This window comes from Heterocephalus glaber, unplaced genomic scaffold, assembly GCF_053883595.1.
Source record: "Heterocephalus glaber isolate CG9 unplaced genomic scaffold, H.glaber_assembly_v1.0 deba00001613, whole genome shotgun sequence".
NCBI classification, from domain to species: domain Eukaryota; kingdom Metazoa; phylum Chordata; class Mammalia; order Rodentia; family Bathyergidae; genus Heterocephalus; species Heterocephalus glaber.
In genome coordinates this window covers 28,458,092-28,485,225 of record NW_028258384.1, presented here as the reverse complement: position 1 = coordinate 28,485,225, position 27,134 = coordinate 28,458,092, and the positions used below count along the sequence as shown (strand labels likewise).

The 27,134-nt window shown below is 44.1% G+C and overlaps 1 protein-coding gene across 2 annotated transcripts in view; it reads right to left on the bottom strand.

Moving 5' to 3' along the window:
* Nucleotides 1–6,445: 6,445 nt before the first annotated feature.
* The window catches only part of LOC101708221 (nuclear RNA export factor 2), a 30,718-nt gene continuing 10,029 nt past the window's right edge, over nucleotides 6,446–27,134 (bottom strand). For both annotated transcript variants that reach the window (XM_021250485.2, XM_013068425.3), the window contains exons 3-22: nucleotides 16,867–17,047; nucleotides 16,494–16,647; nucleotides 16,123–16,206; nucleotides 15,907–16,011; nucleotides 15,717–15,797; nucleotides 15,524–15,593; nucleotides 15,237–15,325; nucleotides 15,009–15,116; nucleotides 14,723–14,832; nucleotides 13,304–13,340; nucleotides 12,833–12,901; nucleotides 12,691–12,746; nucleotides 12,443–12,550; nucleotides 12,261–12,319; nucleotides 12,029–12,144; nucleotides 11,892–11,934; nucleotides 11,237–11,309; nucleotides 10,543–10,725; nucleotides 6,843–6,903; nucleotides 6,446–6,713 (exon numbers count right to left, since the gene is read on the bottom strand). In XM_021250485.2, the coding sequence (XP_021106144.1) occupies nucleotides 6,669–6,713; nucleotides 6,843–6,903; nucleotides 10,543–10,725; nucleotides 11,237–11,309; nucleotides 11,892–11,934; nucleotides 12,029–12,144; nucleotides 12,261–12,319; nucleotides 12,443–12,550; nucleotides 12,691–12,746; nucleotides 12,833–12,901; nucleotides 13,304–13,340; nucleotides 14,723–14,832; nucleotides 15,009–15,116; nucleotides 15,237–15,325; nucleotides 15,524–15,593; nucleotides 15,717–15,797; nucleotides 15,907–16,011; nucleotides 16,123–16,206; nucleotides 16,494–16,647; nucleotides 16,867–17,047 (1,832 nt within the window). In that variant the 3' untranslated portion in view covers nucleotides 6,446–6,668. The remainder of the gene's footprint in view (nucleotides 6,714–6,842; nucleotides 6,904–10,542; nucleotides 10,726–11,236; nucleotides 11,310–11,891; nucleotides 11,935–12,028; nucleotides 12,145–12,260; nucleotides 12,320–12,442; nucleotides 12,551–12,690; nucleotides 12,747–12,832; nucleotides 12,902–13,303; nucleotides 13,341–14,722; nucleotides 14,833–15,008; nucleotides 15,117–15,236; nucleotides 15,326–15,523; nucleotides 15,594–15,716; nucleotides 15,798–15,906; nucleotides 16,012–16,122; nucleotides 16,207–16,493; nucleotides 16,648–16,866; nucleotides 17,048–27,134) is intronic.

The window sequence follows — 27,134 nt, the reverse complement described above, 5'->3', positions numbered from 1 at the left end:
GACAAAAAAAAAAAAAAATCAACAAGGAAACATCAGAGTTAAATTACACTATAGTTCAAATGGACTAACAGACGTTTACAGAATATTCCATATCTCCAGCTGCACAATATACACTTTTCATCATCATATAAAACGTTTTCCCAAACACACCATACATTAGGTCAAAACAAAGTCTTAAAAGTGCAAACAAATTGAAGTAATTTCTTGCACCTCTTCTGATCCCAGTGAAATGAAACTGGAAATCAACAGCAAGAGACACTGCAGAAATAATACAAAAACAAATGCATTGAACAACACACTATTGAATGAGCAGTGCATCATTGAAGAAATCAGGGAAGAAATTAAAAAATTTCTTGAATCAAATGAGAATTGAAGCAGAGTGTATCAGAATCCATTGGACACACCCAAAGTAGCACTAATTAGGGAGTTTACTGCAATGAGTGCCTAATGAAAGAGAGAGAGAGAGAGAGAGAGAGAGAGAGAGAGAGAGAGGGCACAAGCAAGTAAGAAGGAAGGAAAGGCAAGCAGTAGACAGAAACATGGAAATAAAGACAGAGGGAATGAGAGAAAGACCTCACTAAAATTTCCTTATGAATCATCTCAAATATGAGAAAAACAAGAAAAAACAAGACTCCAAATCAGTAGAAGGAAAGAAATAAAAATGGTAAGAGCTGAAACAAGTGAAATAGAGACTAAAAGAAGGAAAAAAATGACACAAAGCATTGGTTCTTTGAAAAGATTAAATAACATAGACAAAAATGTAGCTAAACTAACCCAAAGAAAGAGAGAGTACACCCAAGTAAATAAAATTACAGTTGAAAAAGGAGACAGTACAACAGATGCCACTGAAATTCAAAAGATTATTAGGGACTATTGTTTTTAAAAGGTATATACCAATAAATTGGAAAATTCAGAAGAAACTCACAATTTTCTCCACATAAGTTACCATCAAAATTGAACACAGAGGATACAGAAAACAAGGGCCAGGGATTTAGCTCAGTGGTTCTGCTGCCTGCCTCGCAAACACAAGGTACCGAGTTCAATCCCTGGTGCCAAAAAAAAAAAAAAAAAAAAAAAAAAAGTCAAACAGAAAACGTAAATAGGTGGATAACAATTAATGAGATTGAAGGAGTAATAAAATGCTCCCAAGAAGGAAAAGCCCAGTACTGGATGGTTCCACTGCTGAATTTTACAAGCCCTTAAAAAGAACTTGCACCAATGCTTCTCAAACTGTTTCATACAGTAGAAAGAAAAGGAACCCCTGCGAACTCATTCTACAATGTCAGTGTACCCCTGCTACCAAGACCTGATAACCAAAAAGAAAACTGTAGACTAATATCTCTGAGGACCATAGATGCAAACTTCCTCAATGAAATACGTGGAAATCTAATTCAGCACCACATTAAAAAGAGCATGCACCATAATCAAGTTGGTTTCATTCCCGGTATGTAAAGATAGTTCAAAATATGTAAATCAATAAATACAATGCAGCAGATAAGGGGAATCAAGCATAAAATCACATAATTATCACAATAGATTTACGAAAAGCCTCTGTTGAAATTCAGCAGCTTTCATGGTAAAAGCTATGGAAATGTTTAGACAAAGAAGGGTCATAACTCAATATTATAAAGGTTACATAAAGCATGTACCCATAGCCATCTTCACACTGAGTGGGGAAAAATGGTAAGCATTTCCTCTGCGATAGGGAAGAAGACACTCTTGCCTCTTTATTTAACATATTACTAGAAATTTTAGCCAAGGGACTAGGCAATGGAAAGAAATAAAAGTTGTACAAACAGAAGAAGAAATCAAATTACCACTGATGATGATATGGTACTATATAGAGGAAATCCTAAAGAGTCCACCATAGAGACTGGTAAAACTGATAAATTCAGCAAAGTAGAAGGATACAAAATCAACATACAGAAATCTGACTTATACACAAAAACAACGAACTTACCAAGGAAGAACTCAAGAAAGTAATCCCATTCACAATAGCCACATTAAAATAAAGTAAAATGAAATAAAATAAAATTTCCAGGAGTAAACCTCAGTGAGGTTATGAAAGACTTCTACAGTGAAAATTACAAAACACTGAAGAAAGAAATTGAAGGAGGTGCCAGAATATGGAAAGATCTTCCCTGTTCATGGATTGAAAGAATGATATTGGGAAAACGGACCTACTGCCGAAAAGGACCTATACATCCAATGCAACCCTCATCAAAATACCAATGACCTTCTCAGAGAACTAGGAAAAAACATCTTAAATTCAACATGAAAGCACAAAAGCCTGGATAGCCAAAACAATCATGAACAACAACAACAACAAAGCAATGATGGAGGTATCATGATACCTGATTTCAAAACATTCTATAGAGCCATAGTAACAAAAACAGCACAGTATTGACATCAAAACAGACACACAGATCAAATGGAACAGAACAGAAGATCCAGAAATGCACACATCTACAGCCAATGTAATCTCAACATAAGTGCCCAAAACATACATTGGAGTAAGGACAGCTTCTTCAACAAATGGTGTTGGGAAAACGGGATACCCATCCATAGAAGACTGAAACTAATCCCTATCTCTCACGTGCTACAAAAGTCAAATCAGAATGGATCAAAGGCCTTAATGGTAAGACCCGGAACTCTTGAAAATGCTACATGAAACTGTAGAGGAAAGCACCATAAGATATTGACACGGGCAACGACTTCCTGCATAGGCCCTCAATAGCTCAGGAAACAAAAGCAAGAATTGACAAATAGGATCGCGTCAAATTAAAAAGCTTCTGCTCGGCAAAGGAAAAAATTGACAAATTGAAGAGACAACCTCAGAGTGGGAGAAAACTCTTTGGCAGCTATTCATCTGACAGATGAATATCCAGATTAATATCCAGAATATATAAAGTAATATCCAGAATATATGAAGAACATGCACAAAAAAATAACAGCAACAACCAAATATAAGTAATCCAGTCAGAGTCAGCAAATGATCTGGAGGCAATCCTCAAAAGAAGAAGCGCAAATGGACCATAAATATATGAACATATGCTCTATATACTTAGCTATCTGATCAGGGAAATTAAATCAAAACTACATTGCGATTTCATCTCACCCCAGTTAGAGTGGCTATTACAAAAATAAAACAAAACAAAAATAACATAAAATTATGGAGAAAAAGGAACACTTATACACTGTTGGTGGCAATGTACATTAAACAGCCATTATGGAATATAGTATGGATAGTACTCAAAACAAGTAACACTGCCATATATGATTCAGCGGTACCACTCCTGGGTTCATCCCTGAAGGAAATGAAGTCCCCATGTTTCTTTTAGCCATATTCACAATATTCAAGAGATGGGATCAAGCTAGCTAGCCATCAACAGATCAAAGGAAAATAAAATATTCTGTATGTGTTGTTTTTGTGTGTATGTATATTTTAATAGTATAGCACATATATACTATATATATGGCACTATATATATGTATATATATGTATATATAAATATGTGTGTATACAGTAACATACACAACATTCACCATATATATATATATACACAGTGATACCATACTATATGCCATATGTATACCATATATATATATATATATATATATATATATATATATATATATATGGCCAATCATACTGTATGCATACTCTATATACAAGTGATGATAGAAAAGTAGAGTGAACTTTTACATTTTTAAAATTTATTACAGGACAGGAAACATTGGCATTAATTCCTCTCAAAATACGCTCCCTGACTTCAAACACACTTACCCCATTGTTTTCACAACTGTCTGAAGCAGCTCTTGAGTCCTCTTTCATGTGTTTACTAGGTGTGATTTAAAAATGTGGTGAATGCTGCTGCTGAGTGTCATCCAATGGAAAGGCAGGCTCCTAAAAACATTTTAGTGTGTCCTCATCCACCTTATCCACCGGATCTGTCCCTGTGAGACTTCTGGCTCTTCCACAAAGTCAACATGACCATGAAAAGTCAATGTTTCAAGTTCATTCTGGACATAAAGGCTGCCATGACAGTACAACTGAATACCTAAAGGCATTTATGAAGGACAACTTCCAGAACTACATCAGGAAAGAACAAGAATGGTGGGATAAGTGTGTTTGAAGCTAGGTGGAGTATTTGGAGGGGGACTAATGGCAACCTGTCTTTTACTGTAGTAAATTTTTTTACAGTTAAACACACACCATAGATTTTGATCACTCCATATATATGTTTGCTATACCCACACAATGGAGTGTTACACAGCCATCAAAATGAAACCATGTCATTCACAGGAAAATGGATGTTCCTGGAGGACATCATGTGTATTAGTCAGCTTTTCTTCTCTGGGTCAAAATGCTTGACACCCTCAACTGAAAGGAGGAGGCATTTATTTGTCTTGAGGGTTTGGAGGGTTCCGTCTATGGGAAGTTGGCCCCAAAGCAGAAATGGCATGGCGGATGGGACCAGTAGAGGAAAGCTGCTCAACCCATGACAGCCAGAAAGCAGAGAGAGAAGAAAAGAGCCACACGGGCAGATATACTTCCAAAGTCACATCCCCAGCCACCTCCCTGAACTCAGCTCACATCCTAACAACACATTCACTTAGGACCTCATTGATGGATGAGTGTAACACCCCTATGATCAAATCACCTTCCAAAAGGCCTCACCTCTGGACATATGAGACTTTTGGTTGACATTTTAGATCTATACCCCGATGCGAAGCAAGCAAAAGAATTCAGATGCAGAAAGACAACTAGAGTATGGCATGTATTCTCCCATAGGTGTGTGGGGAGGAAGATAACTTGAAAGTAGAAAAGTGTCTACTGGGGACTGGGAAGCGGGTCTGTGGGGAGGCGGTAGAGAGGAGAAATTGAGTGGGACATCATGGACATGATCAGTGCATGATAGATACATGTATGGAAATGTCACAGTGAAAACCATGAACTTGTAAAATGAATATGCATGAATAATTATAGGAAGAAAGTACTATAAATAACTATATCGATAAATTTCACCTCTTAGAGGGAATGTGTGCAAAATGTATTGGAATTATGACTCCATTCCTATAAAATGTGTGCACATACACATTTATGTGTGCATTCATGATTACATTGTTCCAGATGATTCCAAAGAGCAGCTTATGTGGGTTTATATGCAGTGTAAAAGAGTACTTCCTGCCTCCCCATCCAACTTGAGAAAGAGTCTGCGGAAGTGTATTCTTTGCCTCATCATGTGAGAGTACCTCTGTTCCTCACAATGAAGCTGAGGTATGTAAGAAGACCAAGGCTTAAGAGAATTACAGGAGCTTATCTCTGACCACAAAGGCCCTAAGGGAAGTACAATGTTGACATTATTCTTTCTGTAATGTCATCGTTCCCCCTCCGTGTCTGTTTTTCAGAAATTGACTCTCCAACTCATGGCTCCCTGATGTAAATGTACATCAAGAACTGAAAAGTGGCAAGTGCTAAGGCAATTGCTTGTGCCAAACACAAAATAGTGCAGGCACAAGTTGTCGACGGTGGTGCCTCCTCACCTGTGTCATCCTTTGTGGGATTGTAACTTGAAGACTTTATACTGCTATTATCTTGCTTTCAAAGCTGATGCCTGCTTGTTGTCTATAGTGCAAGCATTACCAAATTGTGGGAAATAAATTGCGCAGATGACCCTTTCCACACTTGCCTGAAATTCAGAACCATTAATTCCCAGTTGTTCGTTGTGAAAGATCTCACAGAACCAACCACGAAGCGAGATTCTGTGCTATTGCTGTTGTTGCCTGGAAGTGAAAAATCAGTGTCCGAAGGCCCCAAGAACGTGGACATGGAGCATCGGCCATCAGCTCTGTGAGGGATGCTCTGGGCAGACAGGCTGACTCTCCTTCGCCCTGCAGATGCATAGCATGGGAGGCCTCCCAGAGCACCTTCAGGAAGGGGCGTGGTTGGGGCAGTGTGTGGGAGGACAGATGGAAGCCTGGAGAGAGCTGGGGAAAGGCCCATTTCCCATTCACCTGTGTGAAAGTCATAAAACTGATCATGGCGTGCTCTATGAAAATGCTCAGATGATTAGGGATGAGAAGTAAAATCTATGTGCCCTCACCTTTCTTCCTTCTTCCCACAGCCCCCACTAGCCAGGCGCCACCCCTTTTGAAGTTCCTGTTGTGGGAGGTTATATGCGTGGTGCTTCTGCAGGACCACAGGTAGAGCATCTGACAGAGCCACATGGCCTCCCGAAGGCCAGTCTATGGAAGCAGCACGTGTCCTTTCTCAGGAGGATTTTTTTTCACAAAGTACCCATGAGGACCAGCCTGTTGGATCTGCTTAAACACAGCTAGGGATGAGTGGGGTGAGAGTGGGGGTGCATGGGGCCTTCTGTTCCTGGCCCTGACGGCTAACAGCTGGGGCAGGGGGAAGAGCAATCCAGGACACACAACATGCAACCTGCAACGTAACTTTTTATTATGACAATAAACAGCCATCTTGAATGGGGACAACACACAGAACAACTGGTCATTTGGGTGGTTATGTTACCTGGCCTGCCAGGTAACCTTGGCTTCTTGGTGAGTCAGGATTCCAACCCCAGTCACAGGTACTGATTGTGGGTTGGTGACAGAGAAACAATGATGTGGGTGAAGAGCAATAAGATGTGCAAGGGCTCCTTTCAGGGCATTTGTTTGAAGGCTTCTGCTGGGATCTTGTCCTGGGTCTGAAAGGAAGGGGATGGGTTGTCAGAAGAGCCAGGAGCCCTGAGTTCCATTCCCAGGCCATCCCAGCCCCTACCTGCCTGAAGGCCCAGAGGCATCCATCTTTCACTTACGTCACTCCCAGACCTTACCTGGAGCATTGTGAAGATCTGACCAGCTCTGGTGTAGTTCCACCCATTGTCCTCAAGGCACCTGTGGTGGGAGAAGAACAGGTGATCCTCATCACTACCACAGGACAGACACACTGGCCCCACAGTGGTTGAGATGCCAGTCTTCACCTAGGGTGCTCTTTTGCTGGGACACCTGCCAGAATGAGCATGGTTATGATGAAGAAGAGAGACTTTGTGAAAATCAAAACATCGGTCACTAACATTCATGCTTGCTAGAGACCAAAGCAGAAAAACAAGAGGGTTTGAAACAATTAAGGAGCTTAATACCCAAGATAAGAAAGACGCTCAAGTAAATAACAAATGAAAATCAAAAATTTAAATTCTTCCAATAATTTTAAAGTTGAAATACTAAACACATACTCTAGTATATACCATTTTAAGGTGTGGTTTTCTGGTATATTCATTCGATTCCCACCTATCTAATTCTAATTGAGTTTTTATCAACTCAAAAAGAAACTCTCTACCATTAGAGACCATCCCCTACTTTCCCATTTTGCTCAGAACCTGGCAACCACTATCCTCCTACTCTCCTTTTTGTCCTCTCTGGATGTGTCTATTCTGGCCATTTCATATTAATGCAATCACACAATATGTGCCCTTTTGACACTGGCTTCTTTCACTGCGAATACTGTATTCAAGGTTCATCCATGTCGGCATAGCATGCATCAGGACTGTATTCTTTTTCATGACTAGATAATATCCCGCTGTATGCATGTTCCACATTGGTTTTGTCCACTCATCAGCTAGAAGATATGTGTGTCATTTTCACTTTTTGTCTATTTTAAGTATCAGAGTTTTCTGAGTAAACATATTTGCAATGCACATAGTATATACCTAGAGGAGTAGGATTAATGGTTTATATAGTAACTGCATGTTTAACATTTTGGGGAGCTGCCAAGGTGTTTTCCCCGGTGACCCCTTCATTTTCTATTTCTACCAGTACTGCAGCAGATTTCCAATTTCCCCACATCCTCACCAACACTTGTTACCTTTCATTTTATTGTTTAAAGCCATCCTAGTGGATATGAAGTAGCAACTCAATGTGGTTTAGATTTGCAGTTCCCTAATGACTAAGGTTGATGAGAAATGTTTCTTGTGCCCGTGGGCTATCTGTATCTTTGGGGAAATATCAATTCAAGTCCTCTTGCCATGTTTCCATTGGCCTGCTAGTCTTTTTATTGTTGAGTTGTAAGGGTTCTTTGTGTATTCCTGTGAGATTTGTGGTTTGCTCATTCTGTCACTTGGCTTTGCACCTTCTTGGTAGTGTCCATCCATATGCAATAGCTTTTAATTTTGACAAAGTCCAACTTTTCTATTTTTCCTTTTTATGGTATAAAATCAGTTTTACTTTTCAGGTGCTATAGCATAGCCAGAGATTTCCATTCATTTTTTGAACTTGTACTAAGTGTCACTGAGCTTATTCTGGAATTGTTTTGTTTTGTGTTTTTACTTTTATTAGTACATGTTTGTAGTACATAACGTTTACATTCAATGTAGGGACTTGGCACATGTACATAACACATTTCAATTCTTTCTTTTTGCCCACTCTCACCACTCCCTTTTATTTTTTAGCACCAGATTCATTTATTTATGAGACCATACGAAATTAATTCTCACATATACAGATGGAAAACCAGACTAAAAGACCAAAGAATATATAAAACATGTAAGACAATTGTACTAAGTCAAGGTACACTTTTAGATACATTGTCCACACAGGATTGTAATACCTTTTTCTCTCTCTCTCTCTTTTGCTACTCTGCCATAAAAAGCATAAACTGGGTTCATCTGTAGGCAAACGGATGCACCTTGAGACCCTATGGTTAAGTAAAGTAACCACAGACACACAAGCTTAAATATCACATGGTTTCTCTTACAGGAAAAAGTTCCTCTCTCCTCTCTCTTCTCCTCTCTTCTCTCTCTCCTCCCTCCCCCCCCTTTCTCTCTCTCTCTCTCTCTCTCTCTCTCTCTCTCTCTCTGTCTGTCTTTCAGATACATAGAAAGAAAGATAGAGATAGATAAATAGATAGACGATAGAAAAATAATAGGACAAAAGGGAAAAAAGGTATTCTAACATTTATTTCTCTTTGGTACTTGCTCTTACAGTGTCACATATAAGAAATGGCTGCCTAATTCAAGATCATGAAGACTTAACAACTGTTTTCTTTGTTGGGTTTTATACTTGTAGCTGTTGATTTTAGTTTTTAGATCCATTTTCAGTCAATGTTTGCATGTGGTCTGAGTTAGAGGAGTGGTGGTAAAAATTCACTGTTCTTCAAGTGTACACACACTTCTGTTTTGTTTTTGTTTTTTTTTCTCCATGGGAATTTCTTTTGCACCCTGGAAAATAATCCATCGAACATAAATGTTAGGGTCTATTCAGTGGAGGGTCTATTCAATCGTATCTTGTTGATTCATATGTCTGTCCATATGCTGGTACCCTTCAGTCTTGATCGGTGAAATTTTGTAGCAGGTTTTGAAATTGGGAAATGTGAGTCTTCTAACTTTGTCCTTCTCTTTCAAGATTGCTTTGGCTATTCCGGGTCCACTGCATTTTCCATATGCATTTTAAGATGATCTTAACACTTTTTGCAGAGAAGCCATCTAGGGTTTTGATAGGGATTGTGTTGGGTCTGAAGATTCCTCTAGGTAATGTTACCATCTTAACCACATTAACTCTTCCAACCTATGTATATGAGCTTGCTTTCCACTTGTTTAGGTCTTCTTTAATTTTTTTCAGCCACATTTTGTAGACGTCAGAGTGTTAAGGTTTGGACTGCTTTAATTACTTTTTTTCTTAAGAGTCTTACTCCTTTTGATGCTATTGTAAATTGATTAGCTTTTAAATTCATTTCTGAATTGTTTACTGCAAGTACATAGAAATAGAAATGACGTCGTGATACATTGGTTATGGATGTTGCAAACTGGCTGAACTTGTTGATTAGTTCTAGGGGCTTGTTGTGAAGGGTTCTTCTGGATTTTTCCATATGAAAGATGTCTTAGTTACTTTCTCATTGCTGGGACAAAATGACCAACAGCCTCAACTGAAAAGAGGAAAGGTTTATCTTGGCTCACAGTTTGTACAGGTTTCAGTCCATAGTCGGCTGCCTCCAAGGCAGAATGACATGGCAGAGAAGAAAGAGCTCATGGCATAGCAGGCAGGAAGCATCGAGGGATCATGACAGGAAAAGGGATACACACACACACACACACACACACACACACACACACAAATCTGCTTTCCAGGCCACCCCTACAGTGACCCACCTCTTCCCACCAGGCTTTACCTCCCAACATCACACCCAGCTATAAACCCATCAGTGGTCTAATCCAGTGACACACAGGCATGATCTAGTAGGACACACCCATGATCCAGTCACCTCCAAAAAGCTGTGAACCTATGAGCTATGAGTGCATGAGTCCCTTTGGAGGGACATCTAGATATAAGCCATAACAAAAGGTAATGCCACTTGGACATCATACTACTTCAAAAATTCTTTACATACGTCAGTATAAAATATGATACCTTTTTCACAGACCCACATTTGGGGAAACAAAATGTCCACATAGCTATTTTCCCAAATCCCATGTGAGTTTCCATTATACTCACTCCCCTCCTGGCTCCACTTCCCCACAATCACATGTGTAACCTGGCACTCACTTCTGAGACCATTCGGGTTTCATTCCAGACTGCAGGGAGAAAGCCTGCACCATTCTCTGATGCTCTTGGGAGAGGGTGGGCATGGAGCTGGAGCAGGGTGTGGCCATGGGCACGGAGAAGGCACTCTGGATCTCATCAGGCCTGGCATCCCTCACAAACAGTTGGTCATTCACAATGTATAGACTGGAAGAAAAATAGTCCCTGAAGCAACTGAACAGGTAGACAACCCCCATACCACCACCAACAGGATCCTCCCTAACGACTGCCACTCAGCAATGGGATTTCTTCCATATCCCTATTGTACCTGACTCCCAGATTACGTGGCTGGTACCCATGGAGCCTACGTTTGGGGAGACCATCTACCAACTTCACTGGACTTAACAGTTTTAATCCCAATGCATTCATACTATACAACAGCCCAAGAACTTTGATGTTCTTATTTCTGTTTTTAGACAAAGTCATACAGAGGTCAAATAATTTGACCAAGGACAGAGTTAGTGAGTTTTGGGGTCAGGAAGAGAACTGGTATTCCAATTTTAGAGCCCTCTCCCTGCACCATTAGGCTAGACTGCTCCTTGGATCTACCTGTTGGCCTTCCACAATATTGAGAATACTCCGAGGACTGCACCACCACATTCCTACAACACTGGCCCCAGGCTGAGATGGGCGTTCCCATCTACAACACAGCACTTACCAGGAACTGCTGCCAGGAGTAGCGATGAAAGTCCGGGTGAAGGCATGAACACCTCCCTGAGATGTTCCCTGTACTTCAAGGACAACAAACAACAATGCCCTCTTAGAGTTGCACATGCTTCACTCACTCACACAGCATTCCCCAGTCAGGGTCTTACACTGAAAGGGGCAGGACCCGAACAGTTGTTCATCTGGAGTCAGGAAGGTGTGGTGGCAGTGGGAAGGCAACAATAGAAACAATCCTCTCCTGGTGGGTGATGGATCCCCTAACACTTTCTGGGGGAAACCACTTTAAAAGTGAAAACCACTTGATTCCCACCTCACATCTACCTGAGAGATGGGTGCTAACCGGTCTCTTCACAAATAGGGGAAACTGAGAGGTCAAGTAAATGCCCACAGTCACAGAGTAAAGACCTGGGAGGGGAACCATCAAACTCCACAGCCTGTGTCCCTAATGACTGAGCTGCAGGCCAGACAGGTGCGGATCGAGGACAGACCAGGATGGTTTGTGCTCAGAGTGAGGGTAGGAGAACAGAGAAGGAAGGAAAGGAAGGAAAGGGCAGAAAATCACGAAGGCTGGGAGACTCCTGAGAGGGTTCCCACCCCGGGAAGAAGAGCAGCAGGGGATCTGGACAGGGGCGTCTATGAACACTCACTTTCCTTGAACACTCCATTGACAGAAAAGCAGAGCATCGTTTTCTGAAAGGGGAGAAAACAAGAGCTCAGGATCCTACTTAACCTCCTACTGTCTCCAGCTTTCTAGTCCGGCCCCAGGAAGGAAGCAGGTGCTTACCCTCTGGAGCCACATGTCCACCACAAAGTTATTGCAGTCATGCTGAGTTTTGGGCAACATGCTGAGGGAGTCTACAATGTCACGTTTCGTGTACTTCAGCAGCTGTCTCCGCAAGTCTGTAGAAAAGAGCAAAAGGGAAGGTCAGCGCACTGACACATCCTGTCCCTTGGCTCCTGTGACTCTCCCCCTCACAGGTCTGTACTCTGTCCAGTCTTCCCCCTCACACACTTACTGGGATCTTTGAGCTTCTTCATATTCCTGCTATACTTGAAGTACTCACGCAAGTTGCTCCTAGGAAAAAAAAAAGGAACAAGAAGTGGTGGTCCAGGCTGCACGTGTGTTTCCAGGAGCTGCCCCGTGTCTTCTGGAGAGCCACACACAGCCCAAGACCAGAGTCTGAGCTGTGACACTCACGAGTCTAGGTCCTCAGGGTTGAGGGGAATGGCCAGGGAGAAGCAGGCCTCGTTGTGGTAAGCATTGAGGAGACCCTGTCGATCTCCATAGTCATAGATCAAGTAATACCTGCAGGGGAGCAAAGGGGACAGGCTATCTCTGTGGTCAGTACCCCAAATGAGACCTGAAAGGTCCTAGGAACACACCTGTGCCAAGGCAGCCCATCCCATCCTAGCCCTCCCCATCCTCATGGTCCCCGGGGGTCTCACTCCTTCAGGAATTGCAGAACCAGGTTCTTCATGGTCTCAGATCCCTTATAGCTTTCCTAGAATAACAAGTCAGTTTTAGACTGTGCGGCTGATTAAACCTCCCCTGCAACACTCCAAATCTCTCTTTGTCCTTCTTCCTCACCTGGCTGGGTGTTATTAACCCGGGGGCATCAACATTAATGAAAATTGGTGGGCTTAACTCCTGGCCATCCTGGAGAAGGAAAGAGGAAGTCAGCAGTGCAGATCACATGGGTGGGACTGGATAAACCAGCCAAAGAGATGAACAGACCCAAGGGCGAACAAAGGGAAGAGGTTGGGTGGGAAATGGCCCTGGAAATTCCATGGGCAAGCTTACAGTGGGCATCTGTGTCATGGGGTCCTGGAAACCTCTACTAATAAGATGCAGCCTTTGTGTGCATGTGTGTCTCTGTGTGTGCTTGCAGACATGTTTTCCAGGGAGAACATTCATGCTTTTCTCAAGAATCCATGCCCTCTGAAATGGACGAGGGACCCATGCAAACTCGTAACCCAGGCACGACCTAAAGGGTTTGTGGGCAGGTGTGGAGGTTGTGTAGGAGAGAAAGAGGAGATGATGACAAAGGTAGGTACTTACCAGGCGTAATAACTTAGGGAAACAATTTCGGATGGCACTGTCCAAAAACCAAAAATCAAGTAGCGTGATTTGTCAGTTCAGGGTTGCTCAGCCTCTCTCCTTCTGACTCTCCCTCTTGCTCCCTCTCCAACCTCCCTCTCCAACCCCCTGGGTAGGTCCCACCTACACTGCCCTGATTCCCTTCCTGATGCCCCCGGGTTAATAAAAGAAGTTGCCATGGGAGCCCAGGCTCCAGGGCTTGCTTCCCCTCCCTGCCTCCCTTACCTCCCTCAGTGTCCCCACAGAAGGCTCTGCAGGGAGCAGGGAATGTGGTGGGAGCCCAGGGCTCCACTGCCATGCTGGGTGTCCATCAGGAAAGCAGGGGAATGGCCATAGAAGGGAAGTGATGGCAGGGGAGGAAGGGAGGGATGGGGGAAACAAAGGAGACTACAGTCAAAGGAGAAAGAGGAAGCGAAGCACGGGGAAAGGGAAGATTCTTTGTCCTGGTCTTGGAGATCAAGCAGAAGAGAGAAGACTGTGGCTCCCTTGCTGCAGCCCTTTCCTTTACCTGTCCCTGGCTGGCCCCGAGGCCTGAGGAAGGAATGAAATCATGCAGCTGCTGGGCTGGGACCCACTGGCTGCCGATTGAGCCTCTGTCTCCTGTGTGAACCCAGTCTGAGCCAGACACGGGGAGCAGGGAGGTGGGGGTCAGGGGTCATTCCCCAGAACCAGAAGGAGTGAAGAAGGGTCAGCCCGAGGCTCAGTAAGGGTCAGAGGGTCCGTGCCTCGCCCAAGAAATCCTGCTTGTCTGAAGTTACCGAGGGCTCCTCTGAGGGACCAGGTAGGAGGACGTGATGCAGCAGAAGAGGAGAGGTGCAGTAGCCCTGAGAGGCCTGTCCTTCTGCCTGCTCCCCCTCCCCTGTCCTCTGCTTTCCCCTCCTGCCTCAGGAAGCCCTCTGCTTGCTGCTGGTGGCACACTTCTGGCTCACCTATGCAAGGAACCCAGATTTCTCCCCCAGGAGGGCACTGCTCTCAGCAATGGCCTAGGGGAGTGGATGCCATGTCGGCAGCCACCTAGGGCCTCAATCCTCAGTGTGGGGCAGGAAAACGTCCATGTTAACCTGGGTCAGGCGAGGGGGACCTTTTTGGAGCAAGGGAAGGGGAGGGCAACGCTCAGGACAAGGGAGGGAAAACAGTATCAACTTGGGGGAGCAATGGGAGGGCATGCTGGAGGAGGGGGAGACTGGGTGTAGAGAGGCGGAAACACACCCCACATCAGGTCAGAAGAAGGAAGACACCTATGAACACAGCCAGAGGACACAGATGGTGAGGGCGAAGGGGTGTGGTGCACCTAGAGGAGCAGGGCTGCCTCCTCCTGCGCACGGGCATACCGGGGACAGCTCAGGCTCTCGGGGACACAGGGACAAAGGCGTGACCCACCTCACATAGGCAGACTGGTCTGGGAACTTGCTGCAAAAGGGGTTCCCTTGTAGCCACAACTCTTCCAGCTTCAGGCCCTTCACCTTGTCTAACTCACAGATCGACTTCAGCTATGAAAGACGGGGATGGAACTGATAGAGGAGTCTCAGGGAAAGAGGGGCATCTGGCACCAGCTCCCCCAGCCCCCACCCTCACCCACAGGTACCTTTGCCTGCCTCTTGCCATCACCCTGGAGTGCACTCCCAACCACCCCCAACCCCAGCTTCAACTGGCTCCCTGTACTCACTTCATTTTTGGAAAGGTTCAGAATCTTGACTTGGGGGGCCTTCTCCACAATGTTAGCCAGGCCATCCAGTTGGTACAGTCTGTTATTTCCCAAGTTCAAGGACAACAGCTTTTTGGAAGGGAGTGTTAAAGGCATGATTACCATCTAGGGCCTGGGAAACAAACCCGCCCTGCACCCCATCCTGTCTGCCCCTCTACCTAAATACTGCCACTAGGCCTAAAGCCTCACCTCAGGGAAATTGCTTTCAATGATCTGCAGGGTGGCAACCATGCAATTTCCTCGATTCAGGATCATTTCAATCTGGTGGCCCATCAAGTCTTCAGAAAGTCGAGAGAGAGAGAGAGAGAGAGAGAGAGAGAGAGAGAGAGAGAGAGAGGAGAGTGAGAAGGCTGAAAGGGCCCCAGCCGGACCAATGTCAGTACAGATCCTCTGCAAGTTGCCTTCCGTGTGTCTTCCTCCCAGGCAGATCCCTCCACTCTCACCTGGCCTAGAGTTACTGTGGGTCAGCCACATACCTGGGTCAAAGCGGAGCTTCCGAAGGTTGAGAGCTTGCTGGGAGCCATCATATCGTTTCTTCATGATGAACTGTAGAGACAGAGAGAGCGGCTGTGAGGCTGTGAGGATGGCAGTGACAAGAACATCAGGGGCTGGAGGAAGAAGACAGGTGTGGGGGAAGTGGGTACATAACGTGCTTTGACTCTGCACTACCTTTAGCTGCTCCATTTGTTCTGGCGTGAACTTATTCTTCACAGAGTAGGGTACAACAGAAGGAGTCACAAAGATAGATATCTGCGGGAAGGAGAGGACCTCTGATCTCAAAGCCAGTAACCAGCAACCAGCCCCTGGCCTGCCCACCAGCCCCAGGACTAGGTGCAAGGAATGGCCCACCAGCACACACCTTTCGCTTCTCCTCATCATAAATCTTATTCCTGACATGCTTTATTTTGGAGGCAATGCGCGCATCCTGGACAAAGAACAGGGCCCGATTGTTGATGTAGTGGAACTATAGGCAGAGGAGGCAGAAGCAGTGGTGTCAGATGCCAATGGCCCCTGCTGAGCCACACCTCTTCCCCTCCCCTGTGCCCACTCAGCTGGCTTCACCATCCTCTCTTACATCAACCGGGCTGAAGAAGACACTGCAATGGCTCTGGATTAAATTCATTAGCCAGGCCTTGTCATATTTTCTGCCAAATGGAATCTACAGATAAAAACAAGGAAAAGGAGAAAACAGAGACCATACGGAATTAGGACGGAGAGTAGACCCAACTAAGTGTTCTTTTCTGACTTTCTACCTAGCTTTAAAGGACTTCTAATGGGACCACTGGCATGATTCCTTGTTTCTGTGCCAAATATGGATTGCCTAAACCCCCTTCTCTCCATCTAGAGGTTCTTCTCCAAATTGTCAACATACCACAGTTAACACAATCGTCCTTCTGTTAGGTTCCAGAATACTCTAGCTAATGCAGACCTTGCCAGGATACTCACTGTGATCTTGAACCAGCTCTCCACCCTTCTGTCTTGTGTGTCCTCCTCCATTTTTCTCTCTCGAGACTGTGGGTCTCTGCACATGGTAATAAGGACTTGGCGTGAACCACGCCATTTCCCTCTCCTCTCGTTGAGTTCTCTGGCATAAGGAGTGCTGGCCAAGGGAGAGAAGGACAGTGTCTAGAAGTGTGAAGAGTGTCTTCTATACACCCTCCTCCTACTGATACCAGGGCCACAACTAGGACTGCTCGTCCAGTATTCCACAGCTACCATTCTTCTCCTGTCCAGTGAGAGATGAAAAAGGCTGCAGAGTGTGAAAGAGTCGTGCAGTTCTGGGCCTGCTACCAGCAAACCAGGCTGCCTGATCACTTACTATCTTACTCGGGGATCCTCACGGACATCCCTCATCCAGTTTCCACCATCCTCCTGGAAGTGTGAAGGCAGAAGTCCACGCCCACTGCGTTCATAAGGAACGCTCCTCCTGCCAAAATTACAGCGGGAGGAACTCCCACCTGGCTTTCTTCCTTGAAGAACGCTGATGCCATCTCTACAGTCTGAAACAGGGAATGAAGATACATGCTCAAAGACATGTCAGTGGTCCACTTACCACATACCACATCGTGAGCTAACACCGTGGTAGGGTAAGCAAAGGGCCCACCTGCCCCAAGGGACCAACTGCACAATCCCCAGAGAGCAAACTCCTCTGCCTGTCCAGGCACGAGAACCTTATCCCACAGGTTGCACAATCAGGAGAGGTATCTTTGGAGGAGGAAGCAACTGTGTTGAACCTTGTAAAGAGTGGAACAAGACTGATGGTAAAGAACAGGGGGATACACGCCCATGAGCTCGCTTAGACACCAGCCACATGCCAGGAAGCTGCGCTAATCTTGCTTTCAGGCTTCCCTGCTCCTGACAGCTATCTGACACCAATAGCTTGGAGACAACCTCTCTCACACCTCCCCAGTCCTTTCAGCCACCAAACTGATTCTGTGAGCATTCAGCAAGCTATACTTCCTTTTTGGGTGCAGTGCCAGCTTCAATGGCAGGTAGGATGGAGGAAACAGCCCCCTAAACTCTTCCCCTCCACCCCGGCTGCCAGCCTTGCCCTTAACAACATGGGGCTTCAAATATCCAGAGCAAGCTTTCCCTTTGCCCAGCTTGCAATGCTTTCCGAAAGCCCAGGAGAGGACTCTTCCTAAACTCGGCTCTTCTACAACAAGTTTCAGAGCCACACACTGGGATGATAAAGCTGGAACTGTGATTTCCAAACATGTGGAGATTTCCCTCTTATATTTCTGTTATTTCTAATTGAATACCACCTTGGTCAAGGTCATGGAATGTACTCTGTATGATTTCAGTTCTTTCAAATCTGTCCAGGTTGTCTGGGGGGCCTAGAAGGTGCTCTATCTTTGTGACCGCTACATAACACTTTAGGAAATATCCAGTGTATTCTGCTGTTGTCGGGTAGAGTTTCTAGTTATGCCATTTAGATCCTGTTATTGTATCATATTTCTCAGATCTTCTGTATCCCGGCTGATGTTCTGTCCCATAATTCTAGCGATCAGAGTGCTCAAGGCCCCAGCTCTCCCTGTGGATTCATCTGTTTCTCCGAAGCATTTGCTTCGTGTACTCTGTGTCTCTGTCGTTTAGTGTGTACACACTTAGGATCCTTATGGCCTCCTAAAGGATTGGTCCTTTTATCATTATGTCTCTCATTAATTTTCTCTGCTCTGACATCTAGCCTCAGGCACGTTTATAAAGCATTTTGGTTACATCTCACCCTGTACCCCCTCTTAGGAGTTGCTTTGTTTTTCACCCTAGCCCCCTTTCCCTTTCCCTTTGAACATATCTAATTCACCATGTGGCAGGATTTGGAAGTCTGCTGTTGGTCTCTATCATCTCAATTCTTTCTCCCACAGGTAGAATCACTAACAGTTTTATATTTTGAGTGAAGTCGACTGAACCCACCATGTACCGGCAGAAAGTAATATTAGTGTTTTGGGAGGCATGGGGATTAAGGTAAATTAGACCATCACAAAACAGCGGCCTGGCAGACTCTAACATTTAAGTTTCTCTATGCTTGTGCATTAACGATTCCACGTTGCCTCTGGACAAACTTATGAATAAAAACTGGCTCAGTCCTAATCACTTTACAATGCATTAATGATGATCTCCGGGGTGGATCACTGCTTTCACTGTGTGACTCACTGTCAGGACAGTCCTGTTACAAACTTTAGCACTTCTCGTATGTGGGAGAAGGGGAGGGAAATGAAATTAAAAGTAAGTAGAGCATTTGACCCACACATTCTACTTGCTTGGCCTCAAAGACTTGGATATGGCCTGGAGTGCTGTTTTTTTTTTTTTTTTTGGTAGCGGGGATCGAACTCGGAACCTTGCGCTTGCGAGGCGTGCGGCGGAACCACTGAGCTAAATCCCCGACCCGGGAGTGCTCTTTTTCAATCACATTCCACATCCAACTACTCCACATATTCTCTTAGCTCACCTTCAAAATATACCTAGAGTCCAGCCACTTCTCACCTCCTCCAGGGCCACCACCCTGGCCAGGTCACCATCATCTATCCCCTGGGTTATAACACCTTCCAAATGGTACTGCTGCTTTTACACTCCTCCCTTACCATCTATTATCAACACAAAAGGCAGAGTGATTGTTAAAAGCACATGTCAAATTTTGACACTCCTCTGCTGAAAGTCTTATAGCACAGGTTTGCAGTCCACCCATACATTAAAAAAAGAGTCTGCAACAATCTTCTAAAACAACAACAAAAAAGAACCTTGTGGGAGACATTTGGAGAATGTCAGGAAACCAAAATGTTTTCACGAAAATTCATAACCAAATGCCAAACATCAGATATTTAAAGTGCAGGTTAACATGACACATGGTCCATGTCTGGAGTACAGGAAGAGCCAGAATCATTTCTGAGAACCAACATTACTTCAGGAATAGCACCACTGAGGGAAAAGTGGGAAAGTGAGTTAGCTAAAGCTACAGCTACAGTCTCGGGCAAGGCCCTGTGTCGGCAGTCACACAGGACAGAGGACATGTGATTAAAAAATCACAGAGGAACCCGATGGAGAGACACAACACGGAAGAGAAAACACACAGGAGGTGCGTATCCACTTACTGAACTCCTGCATCTCAGCTCCATCCCTGGCTTGTGGCTGTGTGATCAGAATCAAAGGCAGCAACAGGAGTATTACAAAGCAGCTAGTGCCTCTCACCCAGTCAGCCTGGGTTCCCCCTCAGGCTCCACCACCTATTAGCTGATCCTCCCACACAGAAATACTAGTGTGTATCCTTTATGACGTCACGTGTGTTCCTATGGCACCTCCCATGCTGCTTTGGAATTCTGCCTACCTCACTGCCATGCTGCTGAGTACACGGCAATAGCCTCCCGCTGAACGGGGTACGAAGGAAACCCCCACTTGCCCAGTGACAACCCACCATTGCTCAGTGTTGGGCAGAGTCAACTCTGTTTCTCCTGACCTGGTCACAGAAATCCCGTGAGAACTGAATCCCCAGTTCCCTTTCTGGTCATGAGTATTTGGCTCACATTCCTTAGGTACATTTCCCAGGATTTCTCAGCCCAGCAAGTGGCAGAACCAGAACCTACTGGTCTGTCTCCACACCCTGAGTGGTCTTTCTGTGACTGTACTGCTTCTACCCTAACAGGAAACTTTCTTGTCTACTGGAAAGACTTTTAGGAGTGGGCCAGGGATGACATTTTGTGCTACTCAGTCCTGTTGGTCTGGGAGCCATGCATCTTGGACCAGGTGGAGGTAGCTGGCCAGGGGGAAATCTATTAGGGTCACAGGGTTTCCAGAGCAGGACTGACTTTTAGGCTGCCAGGGTCTGGCACACAGCAAGAGCCCAATTAATGTTTGTGAAATAAATGCACCTGATGTAGAGTTGGGATCACCAACCAAACCACTTTTGAGAATGCATCTGCCTCAACCACTGCTACCTACACCTATTTCTTTAGCCCAGACAAATTCAAGCTACAGAACTGTTTCACACCCTGCTTGGAAAGCTAGCATAAATTGAATTTCCATTTTGAAAAACTAGCATTTTTCTTCAGTGTGCCCTTAGAAATAGAACTAAGTACCTCCTTGTGGACTAATGCTAAAACTGCAGATCTGATGATGTCGGAAAAAGAGGCTTTAGCAAACAGTGTTGACAGAGATGAGAGGCTTTCTCTGAATCCAGATGCAGCTTTCTAGATATGTGCCATGTGTAGGAGGAATATTATGGGCTTGCCAGGATGGCTTTTGCCACTCAGCTTCATGACAGACACACAGGACCACTACCAGTGTCAGAGGAAGGAGTGCATGAGTGTGTGCATGTATGTGCTCACATGGGCATGTAGTCGTGTTTTGTATTATGTGTTTTTATAACCAGGTTACAGATACAGGCATTCCAAACGTATGTTGGTAACCGCATGGCTACACAAAACTGGATTCCACTGCATTTTTCTGCTCATGGCCAAATGTCGTTCCTTGTTTTAAATGTGCTTTTCACATCTCTTCTTACATCTTGGTGTTTTAATATTTGTTTGTTTCTAATTAAGAATGTAATAGAATTCTCCGTTCAGAACAACAGTGAACCAATACTCGTGGGTTGCCCAGGATTGCAGAGCATCCCCAGTGGAGAAGGCTAAAGGGAGCAGTGGAGCACAGCCTGGGCTCCAGAGCAGCTCCAGGATTTTGAGTTCCTGCTCCGGTTTCCCAGGAGAAACACATGAAAACATTTACGTATGAGAGATATTTTTCTATGGATACCATATTGTATCAAACACATTTCACCATGAATTGTGTGCGCCTAACTTCCTAGGAAATATTGAAAGATCCAAAACTCATAATTACACTTTAATACAGACATCTCCTGTGTTGAATGTACCCTACAAAACATTCTCTGTTTAAATATATTCACATAATTATAGGGTTGTGTTTTGTGGTCTTTTGGAACAGAAGTATGATGGGGCCAGAGAGGGGCTGATACTGTCGGGACAGGGGTAGAAATGGTTGACACTGGAATGAAGTATATAGATGGAAAAGAAGGGTATGTCATGAGTTGGTGACACACAGAGTAAAAAGGGTGGATGCATGGTTTGGAAAGATGAGGGTGAGTGCTGGGAAGAGCATGGAAGGTATACTGAAAACGCTTGTGGGGAAGTGAATTCATCCTGGAGATAAGCACCCCTCCTCCTCACCTTTAAGTTGAACACCAGAGAAACAACAGTCTCCGCACAGTCTGAGAAAAGGAGAAACATTGCAGGGGAACAGCATTCACTGATGGGCTCTTGGGAAGAAGAATGGAAGCCCGAGGTCTCGGTTCCAGGCATCATGTCCCCTACTGCTGTCCAGATTCTGAGCGAGTCCTGCCCCAGCACTCATTTCAGTCCCAACACAGAGTTGCGTGTTATTGATTATGGGCATAGGGTTTGAGGTCAGATCAACCAGAGTTTGAGTCCTGATGTTAATTCTATGGCTCAGGGGGAGTAACTTTGACCTCACGCTCCTGCAAGTTTTTTTTTTTGTTTTTTTAATTTTTGAGAAGGGAGAGTTTGCTGCTGTTGTCATCATCCTCATGGGGTTATTGAGAAAAGTGAGTTAATATGTGAAAATATATGGAAAGAATTTTGGGAAATACCTGCACACTATAAGTAAATTGGCTATTACTAGGTCAAGTCCCTAGCACAATTTCTGATGTTTAGTGAGGGTGGACATGCGTGAGCCGCACTCCTTGTTAATTAGTCCTTCTAGAAGTGAGAAGGCAAACAGATTGGGTAAATGGGAGCAGGCTACCTGTCGGCTATTAATGTATTGCACAAAATGGCAATAGTAAACACAACATCCCCGGGAGAAGGTAATCTTACATACAGATTAAGGGAATCCAAATAAAACGTGCAGAGACTGAAGCGAGTATATAGAAGGATTCAGTAGTGGGCATGAGTTCCCATTTCCAGCCTTGTGGCAAAAAAGTATTTTTACTCCAGTAATGGCTCACATTTAAGTGGCTGACTACAGGAAGCGAGACAGAATATTCACCACACCACATGACACCAGGTGAAAGAAATGTACCTCAGGTTACAAAACTCTGTATTAAGGTATGTTTCCAAAGGAGAAAATGTGAATGAAAGCTGTGGTATTTGTGTGTAAATATAAGCACGAAAAAGCCAGTCAAAGGCACAGAGGAGAATGTCAACTGTGTGTCTGAGTGAGTGGTTGGGATGCAGAATAGTTATGCTTTCACATCCTTGCTTTCCTTGTCTAAAAGCATGTTTATGCCTGTGTTGGGGTTTGGCTGTCCTTACAGAAAAGCACTATTGCTATTGATCCCACTAGACAGTATAATAGAAAGAATTTATCATTGATAATCAGATGTATCTTCTCTCTGATAAATGAGCTACATTTCTTTCAAAGATTCACCCAACTTCTCCTGATCCCAAGCTCCTCCCATGTAAAACTCAAGGATTAGGGCTGACTACCGCCTCAATCAAAGTGTAGAACTTACCTCACACCCCAGACTATTCCCCTTTAATCTCTTCTTTGCCCCCTGGCCCCATGCAGGCCTTGATCAGCTCTGAGTTACTCTACATTAGTTTTATTGTTCTATAATGTCCTGTAAATGGAATTGTTCACCCTGTGCTCCTCTGTGTCTGGCTTTCTTACGTCAGCACAACCCTTTTGAGATCTATCTACACACTTGATTTGTTACTGATGGATCATATTCCATCATATGAATACCAGGGACAGGGAATCTATGGCACCTGTGCCGGAGCCAGCTGTCTGTAAGCATGGAAAGCTCTCCATGGAAAGTTTCACCATCACTGGGATAGACCATAAATTGTTTCCCTTGATGCCACTGTTTGAATGAAGTTTCAGGAGGAAGAGAAAGCAGATCCTTGTGTTCAATAAGCCATCATTCTTGGACAGTCTCTATTCCTTCATTCTAAGGAGTATAACTTCCTCTCTTATCAATCCTTTATCTCCCTGGGGGAAATCTTATCTCAAGGTTGTTTTCAGCCATTTCTGTTTTTTTCTCTTCCCTCAGAGCCAATGGTTGGATCAGATGAATTTGAGCTGTCCCTTCCTTCCTGGTCCTGGCTTGGGACTGTCCCCTGCAGTGGCAGCTTCACTGCTGCATCAGCACTGGGCCCATGGAACACTTGCCTATAGTTCTGACCTTGCTCTAGTCTTGCCAGCAGTTTACTTCCATCCCTAACCCAAGCTGAAGTGGCCCATGCTTTACCACTGTGTGTTCCCACTTCCTCTCTCCCTTAAAAAGGCATTCTTCTCAATTAGGTACAAGAGAATCCCATTTTGTATTTTCCACTGTAGCTATCTACTTGTTATGATCAGAACATTATTATTCCAAAACCACAATTATAAAAGTTGTAAATAATTTGCAACACTTGAACTCTCATCATTTAAACTGTTCCGGTAGCTGTCAACCTTGAATACACATTACAGCTACTTGGGGGGAACAGAAAAATCATCAAGATGAGGCTCCACCCGGCACACTAAGGCAGAGTTGGGTTCCGAATAGGCAAACACACTGTTTAAGCTCACCACCTCACTGCATCCTGCAACCATGGTTGCAGAGGCCAGGATAGACATGTCTGCTTTTGACCTATGCTTGCCAGAAGATTACCAGTAGGAATGGCTGCTGCCTCATTTGGCTGACTTTATGCTCAGTGTTTCCTGGAAACCTAATGAGTTTATCAGCTTTGAGCAGGGTGTATGCCATGGGGAGAAAATCTGACCTGCAGCTTCTTACTGTGTTGCCTGAAAGTTAAGAATGCTTGTTACATATTTAAATGGTGGGAAAAGTGCAAAAAAAAGAGTACTATTTCCAGATGTATACAAATTATATGAAATTCATGTCAGTGTCCAAAAACTTTCACTGGAAGACAGCCGCATTTTCAGTGTGTACAGCTGCTTTGGCTCTACAAAGGCAGAGTTGAACAATTTGAGCAGGGACTAAGTGGCCCGAAAAGCCTCAAGAATTCGTGATCAGGGCCTCTCCAGAGCAAGTGTGTTGAGCTCTGGTTTAGACCAAGTAGCTATAGAGCAAGCTCACGGTAACTCTGGTAAGGTCCTTTGGCTAAGCCTAGGAGGCAGTTTTACTTTAGTTCCCTGTGACTTCACGGTGGGGTCTTCTGCAGCAGACCTTCCTATCCAGGTGCTCTAGGAGAGGTGTGGGAGGAGAATAAGGAAGGAGCAGTCACTAACCATCAAACCTCGAAACTCACCATAGAGTTTCACTCTGACTTACTTCATTTATTTTAAAATTGTATTCCATTATAAAGAAATATCCTCTATGATGTACTTATTTTTAAATGGATCAAATGCAAACTTAGATCTTTGGATATTTCAAGATCCTGGGAACCTATGGACCACCTAGCCACTTTCAAAGATCACTGTAGGTCACACCATTATGGCTACCCTTCCAGTCTTGCTGCCTATCTACGTTAGCCCCTTGCTCGACCCTGAAGATGCAGTGCTTCTGCTGGGCCTCTGGCTCCAGGCTCCTTTCTTCGTCAATGAAATGGGGTTGAGTACGACAGTGAGAGGCTGTCCCACTTCATCTGTGGCCCACGGCCAGAGCACTTTAACAATGACAACACCCTCCCCAAACACAGGATGCCCAATGGCATGGGGAAAAGAGTGTCACTGGCATCTCTCAAAACAGCTGCTTGGTCCACCTGTGCACTGACACCAAACACTTCCTTTCAAGTGACCACAGGTGACAAACTGTGTGTCACGCAATACCTGCAATTCTTCCTCTCCTGTGAACTGGATCCTCGCCATCTTTGCACCTACTGAGTTCACATAACCTAGGCAGATCCCTATTTCCTTCAGCATCCTTTGCTTGCAATGAACTTGAGTGTCAGGTACTGCATTAACCAAGGTTCCAACTTCCCTATGCCAAAATTTGCTCTAGCTATGTTATAAGGGCAAGATCTACTTAATAAAATATATTACATTGCTTACATAAACTCTGCGAGGACCAGAAAAGCAGGCTCAGATATTGCCAAGACAAGGGAAAACTCTCTCATGCCATGTGACTGTCAGGACTACCTGTTAACTGATGTGTGTGACAGAAACTAAATTCCAGAACCATTGCCATCAAACCTGGTGAGCTCTCTCCTCACAGGTAGCTGACCCCCTTTGTGGGTCCCAAGTGACTCAGTGCCTGCTCTGAGCCACATTTTGGTATACGTGTTTGACGTGACCGACATTTCTTTAAGGACTCTGACCGCAAGGGACCCTGGTACATATGCGTGCCAGCGAGTTCCTGTGTGCTCCCAAGTGGGTTTGTGTGTGCGTGCATGTCTGCATGCATGCGTGTGTGTTTCATGATTTTAACTTTCCAGTCTCCACAGTCTAGAAAAGCACATAAGACTGTTTAAGAGCACTGGAATAGTTGCTGAGTGAGCCAATTCAACATATATTTCCCAAACCACTATAATGCTTCCCCTTGTAAATGGTATATTCACAATGAACATGGTATTTTGTCTGTGCTGCAATAGTTTTGTGTATATTATTATTTCACTCAACAAACTTGTCAGTGTGTTTTGCGGTGTCTGTAGCGTCTCTTGAGGCTTACATGAAGATGAACACATGGGCAGCTTTTGTTTATTTCCATGTTGGTACATGAATTAATTTACATCTGTATATACGCAGGCATGTGTTATGTCTTTACTGAGCTGCCTGTTTGAATGTACAGCTTATTGCAGTAGGCTCAGGGTGATGTTGAACAGAGATCTTCATAGGAGTCATCTTTGTCTCTTTTCCAATTGTAAAAGGAATGCTTCTAATATTTCACTCTAAAGGGTAGTATTTAGTGTGCATTATTGCTTTAATACTGGTGGCCAGTTGACAGAAATAGTGTTGTTTCCGATTTGATGGGAATTACTGTCATTGCTGTGATTTAATCCTGGCTGGCTAATTTACTGCATGGATTTTTGTTTTCTATTTTTGGGTTTTTTTTTTTTGGGGGGGGTTGTTCGTTTGTGTTAGTGGATCTTTTGTGAAAATCATCCTTTCCTCCTTCCATTGTTCAGGTAATGTGTTAAATTTCATTATGAACCTCTTAAGGGTGATGAGCTAACTTCCTGTGTTTGGGATTAAGCACAATTTAGGCGTGCCATGTTACCATGTTACCAAATCCATGGCTGGATTTGGTTTGCTATTGATTTGTTTGTACGTTTTCCATGAATGTAACTAATTGATGTTGGCTAGTAATTTTGCCACGACATATATTACTTGTGAAGGGTACTTTTAATAATGTTAAGATTTTTCTACTTCTTCAGCTTTGAAAATTTTATTTGCCCCTGGGGTTTTTCTACCTAACCTAAAATTTCAAATAATCAGCACATCTTTACCATCTTATCTATTCAGTCTTTTTTGTAACTACAAGCAAACATGACACCTTCTTCATAATCCAAGAGAGGCTTTTCCGTGCCTTCTAATTTTCTCCTGCCGTGCTGCCAGAGGTTTTATTGCTATTCCGTTTCCAAAACACTGAAACTGAGCATTTTTGTTGAACTGTATCTCATCTGTTATCAGCTTCACTTAATATCTGCTCTTAGATTTGTTATTTTTCCCTGACAACGT